This window comes from Gossypium arboreum, chromosome 8 (assembly GCF_025698485.1).
Source record: "Gossypium arboreum isolate Shixiya-1 chromosome 8, ASM2569848v2, whole genome shotgun sequence".
Taxonomy (NCBI): domain Eukaryota; kingdom Viridiplantae; phylum Streptophyta; class Magnoliopsida; order Malvales; family Malvaceae; genus Gossypium; species Gossypium arboreum.
The window spans coordinates 10,664,933-10,683,445 of NC_069077.1; the positions used below are offsets into that span (position 1 = coordinate 10,664,933).

The following is an 18,513-nucleotide window of genomic DNA, read 5'->3' on the forward strand; positions in this document are numbered from 1 at the left end:
GTTTATTTTTCCCTTGGAGACAAGTTCTAAAACAAATTAGAAGAGTGCTTGATGACTATTATATATGTACGTGTTTCCTTTATATACCAACGTTTAGCACAAGGATCAAAGGCAAAAACCAACTTTCATGCCTTCGTGACACTCACGAAGATAAATTATCTTAAGTCAAACCCAAATTCTCTTTTTGAAAATGGATAGGATGTAATGCTTCTTCTATCCTTTGATATTGTTTTTTAATTATCTTCAACGTGGGGGCAGCTTCTATTTCGTGCTCTAGTAGGTTAATTAGATGATCTATGATAGAAGGAAAGTTGGCCACTATTATATTGTTTTCAAAGATTTTATTATGCACATCTAAAATTTATTCTCTATTTTTAATTCTAAAAATTTAGTCCTTTTAATTTTTATTTAGTAATTAAATTCTAATTTATAACACAGATCAGTAAATTCTGTGAAATAAATGATTTGACATTTTTAAAACAAAAAAAACTTGTTTGTTCAACTTTAAACAACGTGGAAGCCATGTAAGAAAAAATATATTAACTTTTACTTTGCTTCTTTAAAGCAATGCTAAAAAATCTTATAACCTCATATTCATAACTGGAAACTTTACAAATTCATATTTAACCTTTTCACTTGCTTATTTAATCTTCAACAAGTTTAATATTGACGGAATTCATTTGATAATACTATCTTTTGGACTTCACTAAATCAAAAGATTATAGAAACTAAATTATCAATATTAAAAATAAAAGATTAAATTTCAAATACACTATAACTAAACCAGAAATCTTTGTTGAGTTGTTTCGTGAGGTTTCTTTTATTTAGTTACAAGTGCAATTTTATAATACATTGTGACTTGTGACATTTATTTATTATTTAAGTTTAAATATACTAGAGTTCTCTTTACTCTTTTTATATCTAAAATTTAATTTTATAATTTAACTATGAGAAATGGACTCCTTATATTTTTTATTTAAAATTGTAATCCTTCATTCAATTTTGCAACTATAAAAAGAAATCTTATTTATTTTACAATTTTTATTAATTTGGTCCTTACTCTCTAAAAGTACATAAAATTATAAAAATTGTTTAAAATTCATATAAATATAAAAATATAAAAAAGAAATCCATTTTATTTTATTTTTAAAAATGTGTTATTTACTTCTTGAATAGAAATAATATCTTTCCAAACTTTGAGCTATTTGTTCATTATTTTTAATTTAATTCAAAAGTTATATTAAAATTTGATTTAATAGTGACAAAATGAATAGCTCAAACTTTGGATTTTGGAGATCTTATTACCATTTAAAAAGTAAATGACATATTTTTTTGAAAATTTGAAACTTTTTATATTTTAAAATTTTAAATGATTTTTAGAAAATTATATATATAATTTATTTTTTAGGATTTTGTACTAAAAATATTAAAAAACCTTTTATTTCTTTAAATTCTTTTTATAATCTGTGTTTTTAAAAATAAGAATCAAATTGACAAAAAACTATCAACATTAAGGCTAAAAAATATTTTACCTTTTTTAAATTGCAAAATTGGATGAAGGAACAAAATTTTAAAATAAAATATGTAGACCTCAATATTAAAATACAAAAATCAAATTTTAAAAGAGTATAGTAACCTCTAACATGTTTTGCATTTTGAAAAGAGTAATGTGACAAACGGCATTGTATTAATTTTATGAATTAGAAATGATACCACTATGAGCAGCATGGTAAGAACGAAATCAAAAGAAAGCTTCAGCTGTATGATTTTTATGAAACTAAACTCATTCAGAACATTGCATAGAGTATGGTTTTCATTAAATTTAAAGATTTTCACAACAATTTTGCTCTCTTCTCTTCTTGTCAACATGCCTGTTTAGGTATAAAAATATATATATATATATATATATTACATGTTTAATTACAAATAGAGTGTTATGTTGCACATAAAAAATACAACAGATACATGTTTTACAATGCAGCACTTATCAAAATTTCCTACTTAGCTGCACATCATAACCCACTAGGTTTACAAAATACATCACACTCTTCACTCCAACTTTATGAGTCAGTAGCATTCTTGATGTTGATCTCTGGATGTACTTTCTCCTGCAATTAAGCTTGGCTTCCTTCTGGCAATGTAATCAACCTCGTTTTCGCATTATACTCCAACGTGGTTTCACAACTGAAGTGAAAAGAAGAGTTGGGAACTTAAAAATTTTGCAGCAATGTGAAGGGTGAAAAGACAAAGATTATGGTTAATGGTGGACTTACTTTGAACATTTAAGGGTGTTGGTGGTTCCACCACTGGAAATTGATAGTATGGTGCCAAAGAAGGAGACGTTCTCAGTACCACAGTTTGGGCAAGGGCCCTGTAAGGCAAAGTTAAAAATTAGTTTCATATGGGGCAGTTCATAAGTACCAAGGGAAAGGGATGGAGCAAGGGTTTTTACCTTTAGGATCAAAGAGTCTTTCACAACCACTTTTGTAAGGGATTGTGCTAAATAAACTATCAAGGGCACGGCAGCAAACCAAGTGAAAATGAAACTGAATGGTTCTGGGAGCTGCAATTCAACAATTTTGATTAAAAAGTTCCAAGTACAAAAATATATCAGCCTTTGCATGTATTAGTTTAAGCAGCAAAACAGTGGCAATAACAGTTTACCTCCAAAAGGTATGTGATTTCGAATCCGGTGAGATCATCTAGGAAGAAAAACCTGGCAAGACCAAACATAGATCGAGTGATTTGTGGGGCTAAATCATATCATAACTACAGATGAAAAAGCATATCAAACTAGCTAACTTTCAGGATAACAGAAAGAAATAAGGGAGGAAAAACTTACAATCCTAGTGCAATTACTGTCGCTGGGACGTTTAAGAGGAACATCTTGAGATAGTCAACAGATAGGTCACTGTAAACCTATGGGAACAAAGATATGATATGATGAATATGAACAAGGAAGTTCCTTGTGCTTGTGAAGTTGAAAAATGGCAGGAATATATGCAGTGCTTGCCTATGAAGCATGCTTAGTGCAAAATTATTCATGGTTATCCATAAATACACTAACATGTACAAGAGATGAAAATGAAAGAATGTATACCTTTCTACTTCGGAGACTGCATCGTGGACCCTCAACCACAATCTCACTTCCTTCCATCTAGACAATAGTTATGAAAAAGAATGAAAATATTAAAAGGAGATGCTGCATTGAACTAGCAAAGCATAGTTTTCCTAGCTTAAGCATTGAAACTTAGCAAGGTCAGGTCTTAATACCCCATCAATGTTTTCAATATTTGATATATCATTTTATGTCATCTGAGAAAAGAGACAAACCTTTAGCCTCATCTTCAACTCATCAAATTCTTCGTCACTCAAAATTGGTTTCCCAGATACATAAGCCATTGAGGCTTCTAGAAACTTCTGTTCATCAGAGCCTGCAAAAATAGTGGAAACCAAGGCATCTTCAATTAGACTAATGTACATGACTCATAACCTTATTGCTTGAACAAAGGTTTGATACGAAATTGGACTGTACTTAGCATGACAACACTACTTCCTTCCCACATTAGTTCTTCCTTGAGATTATCGAACTCCTCGTTCGACATTATAGCTTTTCCCTCGTAATAGAATGCCTGCATAAAACAGGAGGAAGCAAAAATGGTGTCATCATCCATGCTTAGCAGCCAGGTTGAAGTTATGTGGTCATGCAGTATTCATTGCCTATGTTCAAGTAAGCATCACTCAGATGTGTCCAACATGGTTTTACTAATTTTTTTCGAAGTTTTTTTCCAAGGATCATACTCATATAATCCGAGTGATATAGTTGCTTGGTAGAATTGATATGTGTTAAATGTTTGCAATGGAAAAACGTATTTGTGCTAGCTTACTTGTAGGGCTTGAAGAAACTCTTGTTCCATTTCACCCAAAGACTTCTTCTCTTTCTTGTCTATGCTACAGTAAGGCAGAATTTTACTATCAACAACTTCATCTTCTTCGACCTGACCTGCAAATAATGTTAGAATCACATAGGATTCTCTCCAAAGTCCAAACAGAAACGAGTCCTACTTACATAGATAAACGTACGGGTGCTCAAATTGCCCCCTAAGGACCCACTAGTTATGAGAAAAAAAAAGAAGAAAAAGAGCAGCTTAAATAAGGAGAGTAAATCACTTTAAGGAACATATATATTTCCAATTTTCTTGCAAAACTAACCGTAATTAAACAGAAAAAGGTATGGTGAAGAAAAGATGAATGAAACCTTGTTGATCGGCAGTAGCCTTGAGGGGTAGTAAGAGCAATCGGCGTCGAAAACATAGATGCTTCCCACTGGGTTGAAACCTGATAGAAGAAGAAGAAGAAGAAGAGAAACAAACCACGGGTTTTTGAATAGTCGCAGTGAAGAAACGAGGAGGCATCAAAGTGAAAGCCAATTTGCTAGCCATTGATGATGATGATGATGATGAATAAGGCATGAGGAAGCAGGTTGGTTATTTGGGTTTTGGTGCGAGATATTTGTGATTATTATTATTATTGTTGTTGTTGTTATGTTTTGCTCGGGGAGGGATTGCTGGAGGGAAAGAAAGACAGCTCAAAGATAAGGCAACTAAGGAACGTGTGGAGGGAAATGCAACGGTCTTGGGTATGTTGTCTTGGCTTCAAAGGATAACCGATTTTTGATCTTACAAAATCTGCCACCTCATCATCATCTGCCTTGGTCGTTTTCCAGGATGCCAGTCTTCCCCCTCGTCATTTCTTTGGGCTTCGTTTCCTTTATAAGGGCTTTGGGTTTCTTCTACTCTTTTTGAGCCCCATTTTTCTAGCCAATAACTTTTTTGATGGGAATAATTAATGGATTCATTTGCTTTAACTAAAGTTTATTGTTGTTGAATTATGATGATTTAATTATTAAGTTAAGAAGGATTGCTTTTTCGGTATCTATCTATATTGATTAATTATTACTGCTTTAATTAGGCATGAATTTATTGTGTTTAATAATTAAAACATATTACTTAGTGGATTAACATCTATATTATTGTTAATGTAGGAAAATTTATTTAAAGATTGAGTAAGTTTTACGAAAAATTGTAGGTATTGTATAAAAATAATAATTAAAGTATATTAAATTAAGGTTAAACTATACCCATAGTCACTAAACTATTAGTAAGTTTATGTTTTTGCCATTCAATTTCAAAAATTATAAAATGGTCACTATACTATTTGAAAGTTTTCGTCTAAGTCATTGAACTATTTGCCTTAAATGTAGTTTACCTTTAAATTAATTCATATTAAATTTTTAAAATTTAATGAATTTACAAATATTATATCTATGAGATTAAAATAAAGATATTTGACAAATAATATATTAAAAATATGTAATATTAAAAATAATTTATATATTGTATTAATACCAATGTAGAAAAATTATATTATAAATTATGATACATATATTTATACAGTACTTTATAAAAAATTATACCCATGTAAATTAAATGCATAAAATAAGTGGTTTTCTTTTACAATAATATTACACATTTTAATATATTTTTTTATAATAATAGACATGTGGGAAACTTATTTTTCAAAATGTTTTTTTAGGACTACCTTAATACACATTGGTATCAAGTTCAATATACATGCTAATATTTTGGCGCTACCTTAGAATCAGGTTCATGATATGATTAAACTACCTCAACACCCATTATTGTCAAGTTTAAATAAAAATATTTGAAAAATAAATGGCCAATGTAAATTAATTTTGAAAACGGCTGTGGAAAATAGGCAACCTTAAACTCGACAACCTTGGTTTTCAATTTTTGAACAAAAAAAATAAGAATAATAACAGATGACATAAATGGTAACAACCCGTTTTCAGTAAAATTGAAATAGTGGTTTTTGGACCACAAATTCGAGTTAGAAAGAAAAGTTATTTTAATATTATTGCATGGTCTGTCTTATGATAGGAATAACGTATGAAAAATTTGTTAAGAAAATTTTATCGATTTCATGTTTAATTAGGAGGAAAGGACCAAATTGCATAAAGTGCAAAAGTTGAATTTTGGTAGCTAGAAGGATCAAATAGCTATGAAATTTAAAATTTGAGGTCCTTATATGGTAAATAGACGATTAAGAAGGGTTAGTAGATATTTATGATGATTCATCCATGGAAAATTAGAAAAGGAAAGGGACTAAATTGGAAAGTTAAAAAAATAATGGATGATAAGTTAATTAATTGAATAAAATAATTTCATATCATCATCTTCCCTAAAATTTCTATGGAAACACTAGCTAAGAGAGAGAACTTCAAGCAAGCTTAATTGGGTAAGTAATCATGCCTCGTTTTTAGTAATTTTTACATTTTCGAGATCGTAATAACCTAATCTATCTATTTTGGGAATCAATTTGCAAATTTATCAAAGTATTAAAATTTTTTCATTAATGAATGTGCTGAAATTTTGAAATTTATGGTGGAAAATGAAAGGCTGTTGATAGATAAACAACTTTTGTAAAGGAAATTTTCATGAAATTGTGATTTAGGGACTAAATTGAAAAGATATAAAATTCATGAAAAAATTCTTATTTTTGTGAAATACATGAGCTGTAAATGTTATATGTAAAAATCGACTAGGCTTGGAATAAGGATTAAATTGTATGAATTTCATATTCTGAGCCTAGGGATGAAATTGGAATTAATTAAAAGTATTTGGGCAAAATGGTAATTTTGTCTAAGATGTGAATTGGACTAAATTGAATGTAAATTTTATTAAATTGATGTTAAATTCATTTATATAAATCCGAAAAGACCAAATAAGGAGTTAGATCGAGGAAAAGAAAAAGTGTCGGATTAGTAGATTTTCATACATGAGCAAGTGTTGAGGTAAGTTCGTGTAACTAAATTGTATATATTTACATGTTTAGATTAAATGTTGTATATGTGAATTATGAATTTGTTAATATATAAAAATATTTATATAACCGACATGCCTGATAAATGTTAAGTTTCGTTTTAATAAGATGAAATTTGATGGATACAAGTTTTTCCGTATTGGTTGTGGTTCTGCATATGTTGCAGACACACCACTGCTCAAAAGAGCATCCCATTATTAGCCCTATTGAGCTTCCTGTTATATGGTTCTTGCGAGCTTCTCGTTAATAGTTCTTTAGAGCATCCCAATCGATTGTGATCCTGCATGTGTTGTAGACACACTGCAGCTCTTATGAGCGTCCCGATATATGGTTCTATGGAACTTCCCTATAACAGCTCATTTTTAGTCAAATCGAAATAGTAGTTTCGGGACCATAAATTCGAAGTTAAAATTATTATTTTATTGTTATTTTAATGTCTACAGCATGATAATATGTTTGTGTGAAATTTTCGTTAAGAAATTTTATTGTTTGATTAGTTAATTTGATAAAAAGGACTAAATCGCGTAAAATGAAAAATTGGAGTTCTATAAGCTAAAAGGGTTTATTAACTATGAAATTAAATAGTTAAGGTCCTTAAAGGGTAATTATACCATTATTAGCTTGAGTGGACAAATATGGACAAGTATTAAATGATTTTTAAGTTATATAACTAAGGTTAAATTAGTAATTTAGTAAATTAAATAAGTAAAATAACAAAACCACAAAAGCTATCATCTTTTAATCTATCATCTACAACCGAAATTAAAGGAAGAAAAAGAATCCATTGTTGAGTTAGGTTTGGCCAACACTGTTTTGTCAATTGTAAGTCCGTTTTTGTCATGTTTTAATTATTTCTATGTTTTTGAGATCGTTGCAACTAGGTCTAGCTAGCCCAGGGACTATTTTGCAAAATCGTTAAAGACTATGAATGTTTCCATTGATGAATACATGAGTATTTTGATGTTTAATGATAGATTATGAATGTTTGATGATAGTTATGCAAGTTTTGTTAAGTGATTTTTAGTGAAAATGCGAAATAGGGATTAAATTGTGAAATGTGGAAACTTTGTGGTTAAAATGTGAAACAGATGAAAAATATGGGTTGATATGTATACTAGGAGAATTCGGCTAGCATGGGTTAGTACTGAAATTTATGAATTTGTGATTTTATGAAATAATGACTAAATTGTAAAAGTTGTGAAATACTTGGGGCAAAAGTGTAAATATGCTTTACTAAGTGTTTTGGATTAAATTGAATAGTAAGGTAATTAAATAAGCTAAATTTGATTATATATAGATCAAGAAAAGTGAAACTTGGATCTTGATCGTGGGGAAAATAAAATATCGGACTAGTCGATTCACTCTATTGTTTTTGTGAATCGAGGTAAGTTCGTATGTAATAAGTTTCGTTATAAATGTATTTTAAATGCTTTTATATTGCATAAACTGTGATTACGAGACTACAGACATGTACGACAATAATTTGACGACGATTTGGTATTTGAAATCTCGGTTGAACCTTAGGAATAAATTTGGATAATAGTGATATGTCATTAGAGGATTATTGTGATTATGTGATCCGGTGCTGGTCCTGTACGTCCTACCTGTGGCTGAGTATATCGGCATGTGTTGCGATTACTTGAAATCTTATGTGAGCAGCACCGTGTAGTTACATCTTGACCCAGAGCTTTTGTGAGCAGGCCCGTTGATAGCTCTAGTATGAGTAGTATATGTGATATGAGATTGAGATAGCTTCGACTATATATGTGGCACTTCGGGTGCTAGTTTCACATGTATCTGATAGTATTCTGAATGGTTCAACGGGTAAATGAAAGGCGTGGTTGTGTGTGAGATTGATACGAGATGGTACAGGTATGTACATTAACCATATAAGCTTAAATTGAAGAAGTTGTGAAGTTCATACATAAGATTATGATTGAAAATGTGAAAGGTTTGTTAGTTAAATGAACTACATGTTGGTATGTTCAAATTGATTATTTGTATATTTATGTTGAGATTTAATTTATTTCATACGAGCTTACTAAGCTATAAAGCTTACTTTGTTTATTTTACTATGTTTTATAATGATATCAAAGTTAGCTCGGATTCGGGGATCGTCAGAGACTTGATCACACTATCCACCTATCAATTTAGTATTTTTGAGCTTGTGTTTTGGTTATATGGTATGTATAGGAAATTTGGTCATTTTCATATGTATTTTGGTAGTGAATTTTGCCATATAAGTTGGCTTGTGAATTGCTATGTTTTGGTTTGTATATATAGCCATAAGAGTTGGCTTGATTTGGTTGATTTGGTTATATATATATATATGTTCATATATGGTTTGTATTGTGAGTTCATAGATGGATATATGATGCTTGTGAATTATGAAGATTGTGGAGGATAAATGGTTGATATTATAGTAGTTATATGCTTGTAATTTTGATGCATAATGATGCATGTTTGGAAGTGTACAAATAGTTGAATTATAAATGTGGATTTGGTATAAATGGTATGACATGTTTTGTGATTAGTGTGTATAGAGAATGGAAGTATTGAATGTGCATGAATTATGTTTGAATTAGTTGATTTAAATGCCTATTGGTGCTAATTGGTGCCTTTGAGTTTGATGTAAGAGAGCACAAGTTTGGGTGGAAAATGGTTTGGTAAATAGCCTATTTTTGTCCACACGGGCGTGTGTCTCAACCATATACGATACACGGTCATGTACACGGCCATGTGTCCCCTGGTGTTGAAATTAAAATTAAGTCAGTATGCTCCACATGGCCTCACACACGGACGTGTGACTTGGCCGTGTGGCATAAGTATACCCTACAGGTTTGGCACGGCCTAGCACACGGCCTGGCACACAGGCGTGTATGGCCATTTTTAAGGCATACAGACTAGCCACACGAGCATGTGTGTTGGCTGTGTGACCCAAGTCAGAGAGTTACACGGGTTAGGACATGGCCATGTGATCCCATTTCGAATGTCTACATGGATTATGACATAGGCGTGTCTGTTGCCCATGTGAGAGACACTGCTGGGCTATAAGGGCGTGTGTCCCCTATTTTTGAGAAAATTTTCTAAGTGTTTACAAAGTTTCCAAAGTTATCGGTTTAGTTCCGAACCACTCTCAATTTATGTTTAGGGCCTTGTATGCTCATAATAGGGACAAAATGATTGTTTGTGATTGAAATATATATGAACTGTTTAAATTGTATATGGAATGTACGTTTAATGTGTGATAAGTTTGGTAATGCTCCGTAACCCTATTTCAGCGTTGAATACGGGTGAGGGGTGTTACATTCCCGATTCAAGGCTCTTTGTGATCTTCCCGATAATGGCTCGCTTGAACTTTCCGATATATGGCTATCGGGAGCTTCCCGATTAATGGCTCTTCGGAGCTACCCGCTATTGGCTCGCATGAGCTTCCTGAATACGACTTTCTATTATATGGCTCAAATGAGCTTTCTATTATATGCTTGAGAGAGTGCTTCCCGATTATGTGCTTTAATGAGCACCTCTGAATATGAATTGATGGATCACTGTTTGGTACACCTTGTGTGTACTACCTGGGTATTCATCGATATTTCAATGATTCAACGAACAAAACTCATGATGTGAGAAAATATCAGATGTAAATGAATTATATCTCGAATATCCTTGAAATACCAGGAAATTGTTGCACGATGAGCTCATCTCTGTTTTCTTGAAAATCATGTGAATTTCATGACTGACTTGTTTGATGAAAGCATGTGTTTAGGCAATCGACCAAAATGTTTTGGATGCATGTTTGTATGCTTACATTGAATGAACATGATTGGTAAGTTAAATTCTTGTTATATGAACTTACTAAGCATTAAATGCTTACTTTGCTTATTTCCTTTGTTTTATGGTACTCAGAAGCTCGTAAAGGTTGGAGCGGGTTAGAGCAAAATCACACTATCCTTTAGCTCACTTTGGTATAATTAGCAAAACTACTTTTGGTATAATGGCATGCATAGGCTAAGCTAGGTCAAATGATGCAATGTTATGGTTGTAATTAGCCATTAGAATGGCTAGAAATGATATGTTTGATGTATATGCATGAGGTGGTATTATGTTTGGTATGTGAGTATGTTTGGATTGGTATTTTAGGTATAAACATGTTTAAATAAGTGTATGATCAAAAAGGTACAATGTTTACTCGAACATATGTGATAACATGACATGTATGAATCTTGTTTATTAGTCTATTTTACATGTAACACCCCTCACCTGTATTCAACGCCAGAATAGGGTTACGGAGTATTACCGGACTTATAACACAATTAAACATACACTTCTCATATATTTTTCAACTTCATGTAATCATCATTTAACAACAATCACATTGTCCCTAATACGAGCTTACGAGGCCCTAAACATGCATTTGGGGAGGTTCGAGACTAAACCGACAACTAAGGAAATTTTTACAAAACTTAGAAAATTTTTCAAACAATAGGGGACACACACCCGTGTGTCTCACACGGCCAAACACACGGCCTTGTCACATGCCATGTGGACATTCCAAATTGGATCACATGGTCGTGTCTAAGCCCGTGTCCAACTCCGTGTAACTCTCTAACTTGGGTCACACAGCCAACACACACGTCCGTGTGCCCTAAGAAATGGCCACAACACTCGTATGCTAGGCCGTGCCAAACATGTAGGGTATATTGACTTATGCCACACGACCAAGTCACAAGCCCGTGTGCTCGGCCGTGTGGAACATACTGAATTGATTTCTAGTCCAACACCAGGGGACACATAGCCGTGTAAACTGACTGTGTGTCACACACGGCTGAGATAGACGCCCGTGTGGACAAAAAATAGGCTATTTACCAAGCCATCTTGCGACCCAAATTTGCACAAACCTAAACCAACCCAATTGGCAGAAAAACATGGCATAATTAGGCATTTAACCAACCTCAATCAAGAATAGTTCATACCATTTCAATACCAACCAATACAAAACACATCAATACCACAATGTGCCATTCAATTTCCTACCAAAACTCATAATCTCAAATCAACAATATAATCACTTTCAAACATGCATCATTAAGCCTAATCTCACAAATATACCAAATTCAATTCTCAACCATTTAGTACCCCTAATTACCAAATACCATCTAGCGTCACATATTCATAATCAAGCACATAAGAAGAGCCATTTGTACAATTATATACACAACCAAATCAACCAAAATAAGGCAACTCTCATGGCTATATACAAAACCAAACACTTAAAAATTACAAGCCATTTCAAATGACTAAATTCATTAACAAAACATATACCAAAATGACTATAATCCTATACATGCCATATACCCAAAATACTTAAGTTCAAAAGTACCAAGTGATAGTTGGATTGTGTGATGAAGTCTCTGAAAATTCCCGAATCTAAGCTAGCTTTGATTTCACTATAAAACACGAAAAATAAACAAAGTAAGCTATAGCTTAATAAGCTCGTATGAAAATAACTCAACTTACCAAAGATATACAATTCAAACAATTTATTATATGAATATAAAACTCATATAAAACACAAACCAAACACATTTTCTATCACAAGGTTAAATGTGAACTTCACAAGTTTCTTCAATTTAAGCTTATACGGTTCATGTACGTACCTATACCATCTCGTATCAATCTCATATTAATCCACATCATTGATTTACCGGTTTAACCATTCAGAATACTATCGGATACTCGGGAATCTCACACCCTAAGTGCCACATATATAGCCGAAGCTATCTCAATCTCATATCACATATAATTCTCATACTAGAGCTATCAATGGGTCTGCTCACACAAGCTGACGGTCATAAAGAAGCTACACGGTGCTGCTCACACAAGCTGAAGAGTATCCGCAACACATGCCGGATAACTCAGCCACCAGTAGGACGTACGGACCAACACCCAAATCACATAACCCCTAATGACATGTCGTTCTTATCCTAATCTATTCCTAAGGTTCAACCGGGATTTCACACTTGCCGAATTATAGTCGAACATGTCCGTAGAGTCTTGCTCACAATTTATGTAATATCAAAGCATTTAAAATACAATTATAACAAATCTTATTACATACGAACTTACCTCAAATGCGAAAACGGCGTAATAAGTCGATTAATCCGAAACCTTGTTCTTTTCCCTATTGAAATCCATATTTCACCTTTCTTGATCTAAATAATATCAAATTTAGCTTATTTAATTATCACTCTATTCAATTTAGTCCAAAATACACATTAAGGAAAATTTACACTTTTGCCCCTAACATTACAACATTTTTACAATTTAGTCCTTATTTCATAAAATCACAAATTCATGCAATTCAACCAAAACCCATGCTAGCCGAATTTCAATTAGGTCCCTATAAGTCCATATTTTTCATTTATTTCACAATTTAATGACAAAATTTGCACATTTCACAATTTAATCCCTAATTGAACATTTTACTAAAAATCACTTTACAAATGTTGTTTATCTAACAACAAGCATGCATTTTCTATCATCAAACATTAGAACACACATATATTATTTAATGGAAAAGCCCTAAAACTTTAACAATTTTTCAAATTAGTCCCTGGGCTAGCTAGGTTAAGCTGCAACGATCTAAAAAATATAGAAATTATTAAAAAGGGGACAAAAATTGTACCTAATTGAAGGAAATCAAGATATCCGAATCCCTAGCCCTATTTTCTCAAGAAGAAATGGTTTGAATAAGATGAATGAATGAATAATTTCATTTAGTTTTATTTAATTAATCTTTATTTACTAAATACCAAAATTAACCTTAAAATTTAATCAAAATTTCCATAATGCGAAGCCAATATCATCCACTATCTATTTAATGGGCTAATTGCCACATAAGGACCTTTAATTTAATATTCTATAGCTATTAGATACCTTTAACTAATAGAACACAAATTTTACACTTTACGCGATTTAGTCCCTTTTATCAAATTAAGCACTCAAACGATAAAATTTCTTAACGAAATTTTCACACAATCATATTATCGTATTGTAAACATTAAAATAATAAAATAATTATTTCGACTTCAGATTTGTGGTCCTGAAACCACTGTTCTGATTTGACTAAAAACGGGCTGTTACATTACATGCCTTGAATTGGTTGATGCATGTGTTGAAACATTTATGTAGGTGGAAAACAAGTTTGGGTGAGAAATAAGGCTTATAAATAGCCTTTTTTTGTCCACACAGGAAAAGACACTGGCATGTGCCTCAGCCGTGTGTAACACACGGCCATGCACACGGGCGTGTAGTTTGACCGTGTATCTCCTGTATCATTAAAATTGAGAAACAGAATACTCAGAATTGATCACACAAGTAGAGACGCGGGCGTGTTTTTCAGCCGTGTGTGACACATAGCCTAACACACGGGCATGTGTCTTGGTCGTGTGAACCTTGCATCTAATTTTTGAAAATTAAATTGTCTACATGGCCTAGCACATTGGCGTGTGGCTTGGCAATGTAACCCAAGTCAGAGAGTTACATGGGTATAGACACGAGCAGGGACATGGCCGTGTGCCTTACATCAAATGTCTACACGGCCTAGGACACAGGCATGTCACTTATGTAACACCCCTTACCCGTATTCAACGCCAGAACATGGTACGAGGCGTTACTGGACTTATATCACAAGCAATCGCACAATTCTGAATCATAAATTTTCGTCCAAATTAAAACCATTTACATTCATTTATAGAGTCCCTAATACGAGCCTACAAGGCCCGAAACATGCTTTATAAGTGGTTCGGGACTAAACCTAGAACTTTAGAATTTTTTACAAAACTTAGAAAATTTTCCACTATACAGGGGTCACACGCCCATGTGGTTTTGGGACACGCCTGTGTGGCTAGGCCGTGTGGTCACACACGCCCGTGTGGTCAGCCCGTATGGTCACACATGCCCATGTCTTGACCCCTTGTAACTCTCTAACTTGTAACTCATAAACAATTTGAGATCACACGGCCAACTCACACACCCGTGCGCTAGGCCGTATGGAAAATTAATTTTCACAAAATAAGTGCAAACTTCATACGGCCAGGGCACACGCCCGTGTTCGAGACCGTGCCGTCCACGTGGCTGAGACACATGCCAGTGCCTTGTGCTCAATTCTGAGCATTCTGTTTCTCAAAATTAAGGGGTAGAGGGCACATGGCCAAACCACTCGCCAGTACGCATGACTGTGTGTCACATATGGTTGAGACACACGCTCGTGTCTCTACCTGTATGGACAAAAATAGGCTATTTTCCAAGCCTTATTTCTCACCAAAATAGATACCCACCTAATTTCAACCATATGCATAAGACCATGAAATGATAAATATTCAAATCAACCCAAGAATAGACTTAAAACATGTATTATTATCATATATCACATTAAATTTACTGATTGCACATTCTTCATTCATAATTCATATTCAACTCATTTAAACAAACATCATTTTTAACATAGTATAAAATAACAAGAAGGATTTACAATTATAAACACTTATAAAAAGAGCCAAGACTTAAGTGTTCATTTAACAAAAGGACACTATCACTAAATTTGCATCCTAGTTACATGCCAAAACACAAAAAGAAAGAAAACGTCACCAACTTTGAGTACGAGATTCTCACTGGATGCCGAGTCCAATTCTACTATATATATATATATATATATCTAACCTACAACATGAAAATCAATTTATCATTAATAGGTTACATTATTTAGTTAAACACAATTCCAACCTCTCTTAATCTGAAATTCTAATTTAGCCCAATAAGATTTCAATTCTCTCAATAATTCAGGTAACTTTATCATAAGATCAATTAACGATACAACACCTAGTGCCTAGCGGTAAACCGCAAAAAGGGGTTGCACCCAGTGCTAATCGGATTAACTGATGAAAATGAAAGTGAGCCCAACTCTAGTTGGATAAACCAACTATATTTGCACCCAGTGCTAGTCGAATTAACCAACGATAATAATTGTGAGTTTAGCTCTAGTTGGATAAACCAACAATAATTGCGCCTAGCGCTAGTCAGATAAACCAACAATTGTGTGCCCAACACCAGTTTGATAGGCTGACAAAGATTGTGCCCAGCGCTAGTCGAATATATCGACGATTGTACAATTATTTACTTCCATAAATTCCTCATTCATTTTCCTTAACATTAATTCCATAATATGCATACATTTTATATCAAGAGCTAATTTAGCATTAATTAATTTAAATCGTAATTAAAAATAAAATTAAGTTCAGGTCCACGAACTTACCAAAATACGACTGATATCTACTCAATGGCCTTTTCTTTCCCTCTGTTGATACTTGCTTTGTTCTTCTCGTGATCTATTTTTTTAACAATTTAACTCAATCAATACCATTCTTGTTTTCTACTAATATTAATCAAATTTATATTATAACATTTTTCTCAATTCTAGTTATTTCTCGTCAATTTCATATCACAACATATTCCATGTATTTAATGGACTTAGTAACAAGTCCCAAATTTTTCCAGCATACTAATAGTCCACTAAAAACAACCCTTATAACTCACAAATTTAACAATTCAAGCTATGTTATTTTGACTTAATAACATTTTAGTCCCTAGGAATTTTTATTAATAGAACCATCACTCAATATGACCAATTTAGTCTACAAAAATTTATACTCAAATCATCACCTCAAAAACATTTAATATTCAACAAAATAATCCCAAACCTTTGAGTTTCTCATCCATGGTAACTTTCATAATCTCCATTCATTCTTAAAATTTCAACATGGGTAACCTAGCTCATAGTATTATATCATAAAAAACATAAGTTTCATGCCAAAATACTAAACCTTACTTACAAATTTTATACATGCATTAACACCCATGGCTGAACATTCTTCCTCTTTTCTTCCTCTAAATTTTGGCAGCAAGAGAACAAGACTTTCATCTCTCTCTCTGTCTTTTTTTTTTCTTTAACTTCTTTTTCACCTATTCTCTCTTTTGTCTCCTATTTTTATTTATTCATCTCTTTATTTCCTTTTCTTTTATTAACTATCACACATAATAGCCATCCTATAATATCTATTAATGATATCACCTACAGATTTATATATATATATATATATATATATATATATTTATAATTCCACTAACTCTATTTGACTAATATAGATAGTGGGTTATTCATTCAAATAGTCCTTGTAACTATTTCTTTGTCATAATTAATTTAGTCCATTCCAATTAAAATTACTACTTGACTATTCAATCAACTTCTAAGAAAACTCTAAACACTAAAATATTAATATTTTATATCCAACACCCAAAGGTGGGGTTCTCGGAAGTATGCTTTTCAACAACCCTAACTTTCAGGTCGTTACAGTCGTGTGAGCCACACGGCCTACCACACGGTCGTGTGTCCCCTACATCTAAGAAAAATTTTAAAATTTCACAAAAGTTTTTTTGATTTTTCGATTTAGTCCTAACTTGTTTCAAACGCATAAATTGGGCCAAGAGGGTCCATTTAAGGGACAATGTGATTGAATATGATTGAATATGAATAGTAAACGATATGAATTAACTGTATTTTTTCTGTAAACTCTGGTAATGCTCTGTAACACTGTTTCAATGATGGAAATGGGTTAGGCATGTTATATAAATTGTTTTAAATTCAACAAAAATTTTAATTAAACTCGACACCAATGTCATAAATGATAGTTTTTCACAAAAGAATCAAAGCTAAATAGTGATTTACATTCTTCCCTAAACACTACATAGCTAAGAACCTCCAAATTACAATATCTAATCATATCGTAATGGTTGTCAGGTTATAGAGATTAGAATAAGGGCATGTTTCCTTAAAAGTAGCGACATTACAGTATTCTCTTGTGGCTCGACTTCATGAAAATATGAGTATAAGTTGGCCTAGTGAGAGAATCACACTTCTATTAAAGGACATAGGTTTTTATCTCACAAGCCAAATTGGGAGAGTTACTTTCGATCTGTCATTCATATATGCTTCGATTGAGGTTCGAGACTCAGGCATTTCATTTCCCATGCAACAAAGCAATAATAAAGCTAAAAGGTGTAGCATTGCTGATGAGGCTTCCAGTGGATGAACATTCTATAATGGGAAGCTCTAATTTTGTCATGTCATTGTCTGAGCATTAGGAATAAGTATCAACCTTCCCACGGATTTTAACTATCACTGGGTGAAGCTTGATTGGTTGAAGAGGCACTTTGAGAATCTCCCACAAAATCCAACACTTGATGATCTTGAGTGCCATGCTCGAGTATACATTCTTTACATGATCAAAGGTGTATTGATGCTCGAAAATTCTAGTAACATAGTTCAATTCATGTACATATTATTGTTGTATAGTTTCTGAACAAGTAATACATATATTTGGAGCCCTATCGTTTTGGCTTGCATATACAGAGCATTGTGGAAGGGATATAGAGTAGGGATTGGGGAAATAGGAAGGGAATGGAGTCACCTTGTGATTTTCCAGTCATATGGGTGTTACCGATTTCTCATTATTGCATTTATACCTATTAAACCACTAATTTTCCCACTAATAA

General features: G+C 32.8%; 1 protein-coding gene across 2 annotated transcripts; it reads right to left on the bottom strand.

Annotated features, from left to right (window-relative positions):
* Window positions 1-1,874: 1,874 nt before the first annotated feature.
* On the bottom strand, window positions 1,875-4,764 carry LOC108468192 (PGR5-like protein 1B, chloroplastic). Of its 2 annotated transcripts, XM_053018410.1 has the most exons (11): window positions 4,259-4,764; window positions 4,070-4,112; window positions 3,888-3,998; window positions 3,536-3,632; window positions 3,334-3,434; window positions 3,101-3,157; window positions 2,843-2,919; window positions 2,665-2,716; window positions 2,453-2,563; window positions 2,274-2,371; window positions 1,875-2,184 (listed from the first exon to the last, which is right to left on the bottom strand). In XM_053018410.1, the coding sequence occupies exons 1-11, from the start codon at window positions 4,312-4,314 to the stop codon at window positions 2,115-2,117; spliced, it is 873 nt and encodes a 290-aa protein (XP_052874370.1). In that variant the 5' UTR covers window positions 4,315-4,764; the 3' UTR covers window positions 1,875-2,114. The 2 variants fall into 2 exon arrangements, with proteins under 2 accessions (XP_052874370.1, XP_017624564.1); XM_017769075.2 differs by lacking the exon at window positions 4,070-4,112 and having other exon boundaries at window positions 3,888-4,003.
* Window positions 4,765-18,513: the final 13,749 nt, after the last annotated feature.

Bases quoted from the DNA above. Each gene is read 5' to 3' on its own strand.
- LOC108468192 (XM_017769075.2), bottom strand. From the start codon at position 4,472: ATGCCTTATTCATCATCATCATCATCATCAATGGCTAGCAAATTGGCT. The intron at 4,004-4,258 runs GTTTCATTCATC...CATTATTTGCAG, and splicing joins GGCTACTGCCGATCAACAAG to GTCAGGTCGAAGAAGATGAA. The intron at 3,435-3,535 runs GTACAGTCCAAT...CTATTTTTGCAG, and splicing joins AAGTAGTGTTGTCATGCTAA to GCTCTGATGAACAGAAGTTT.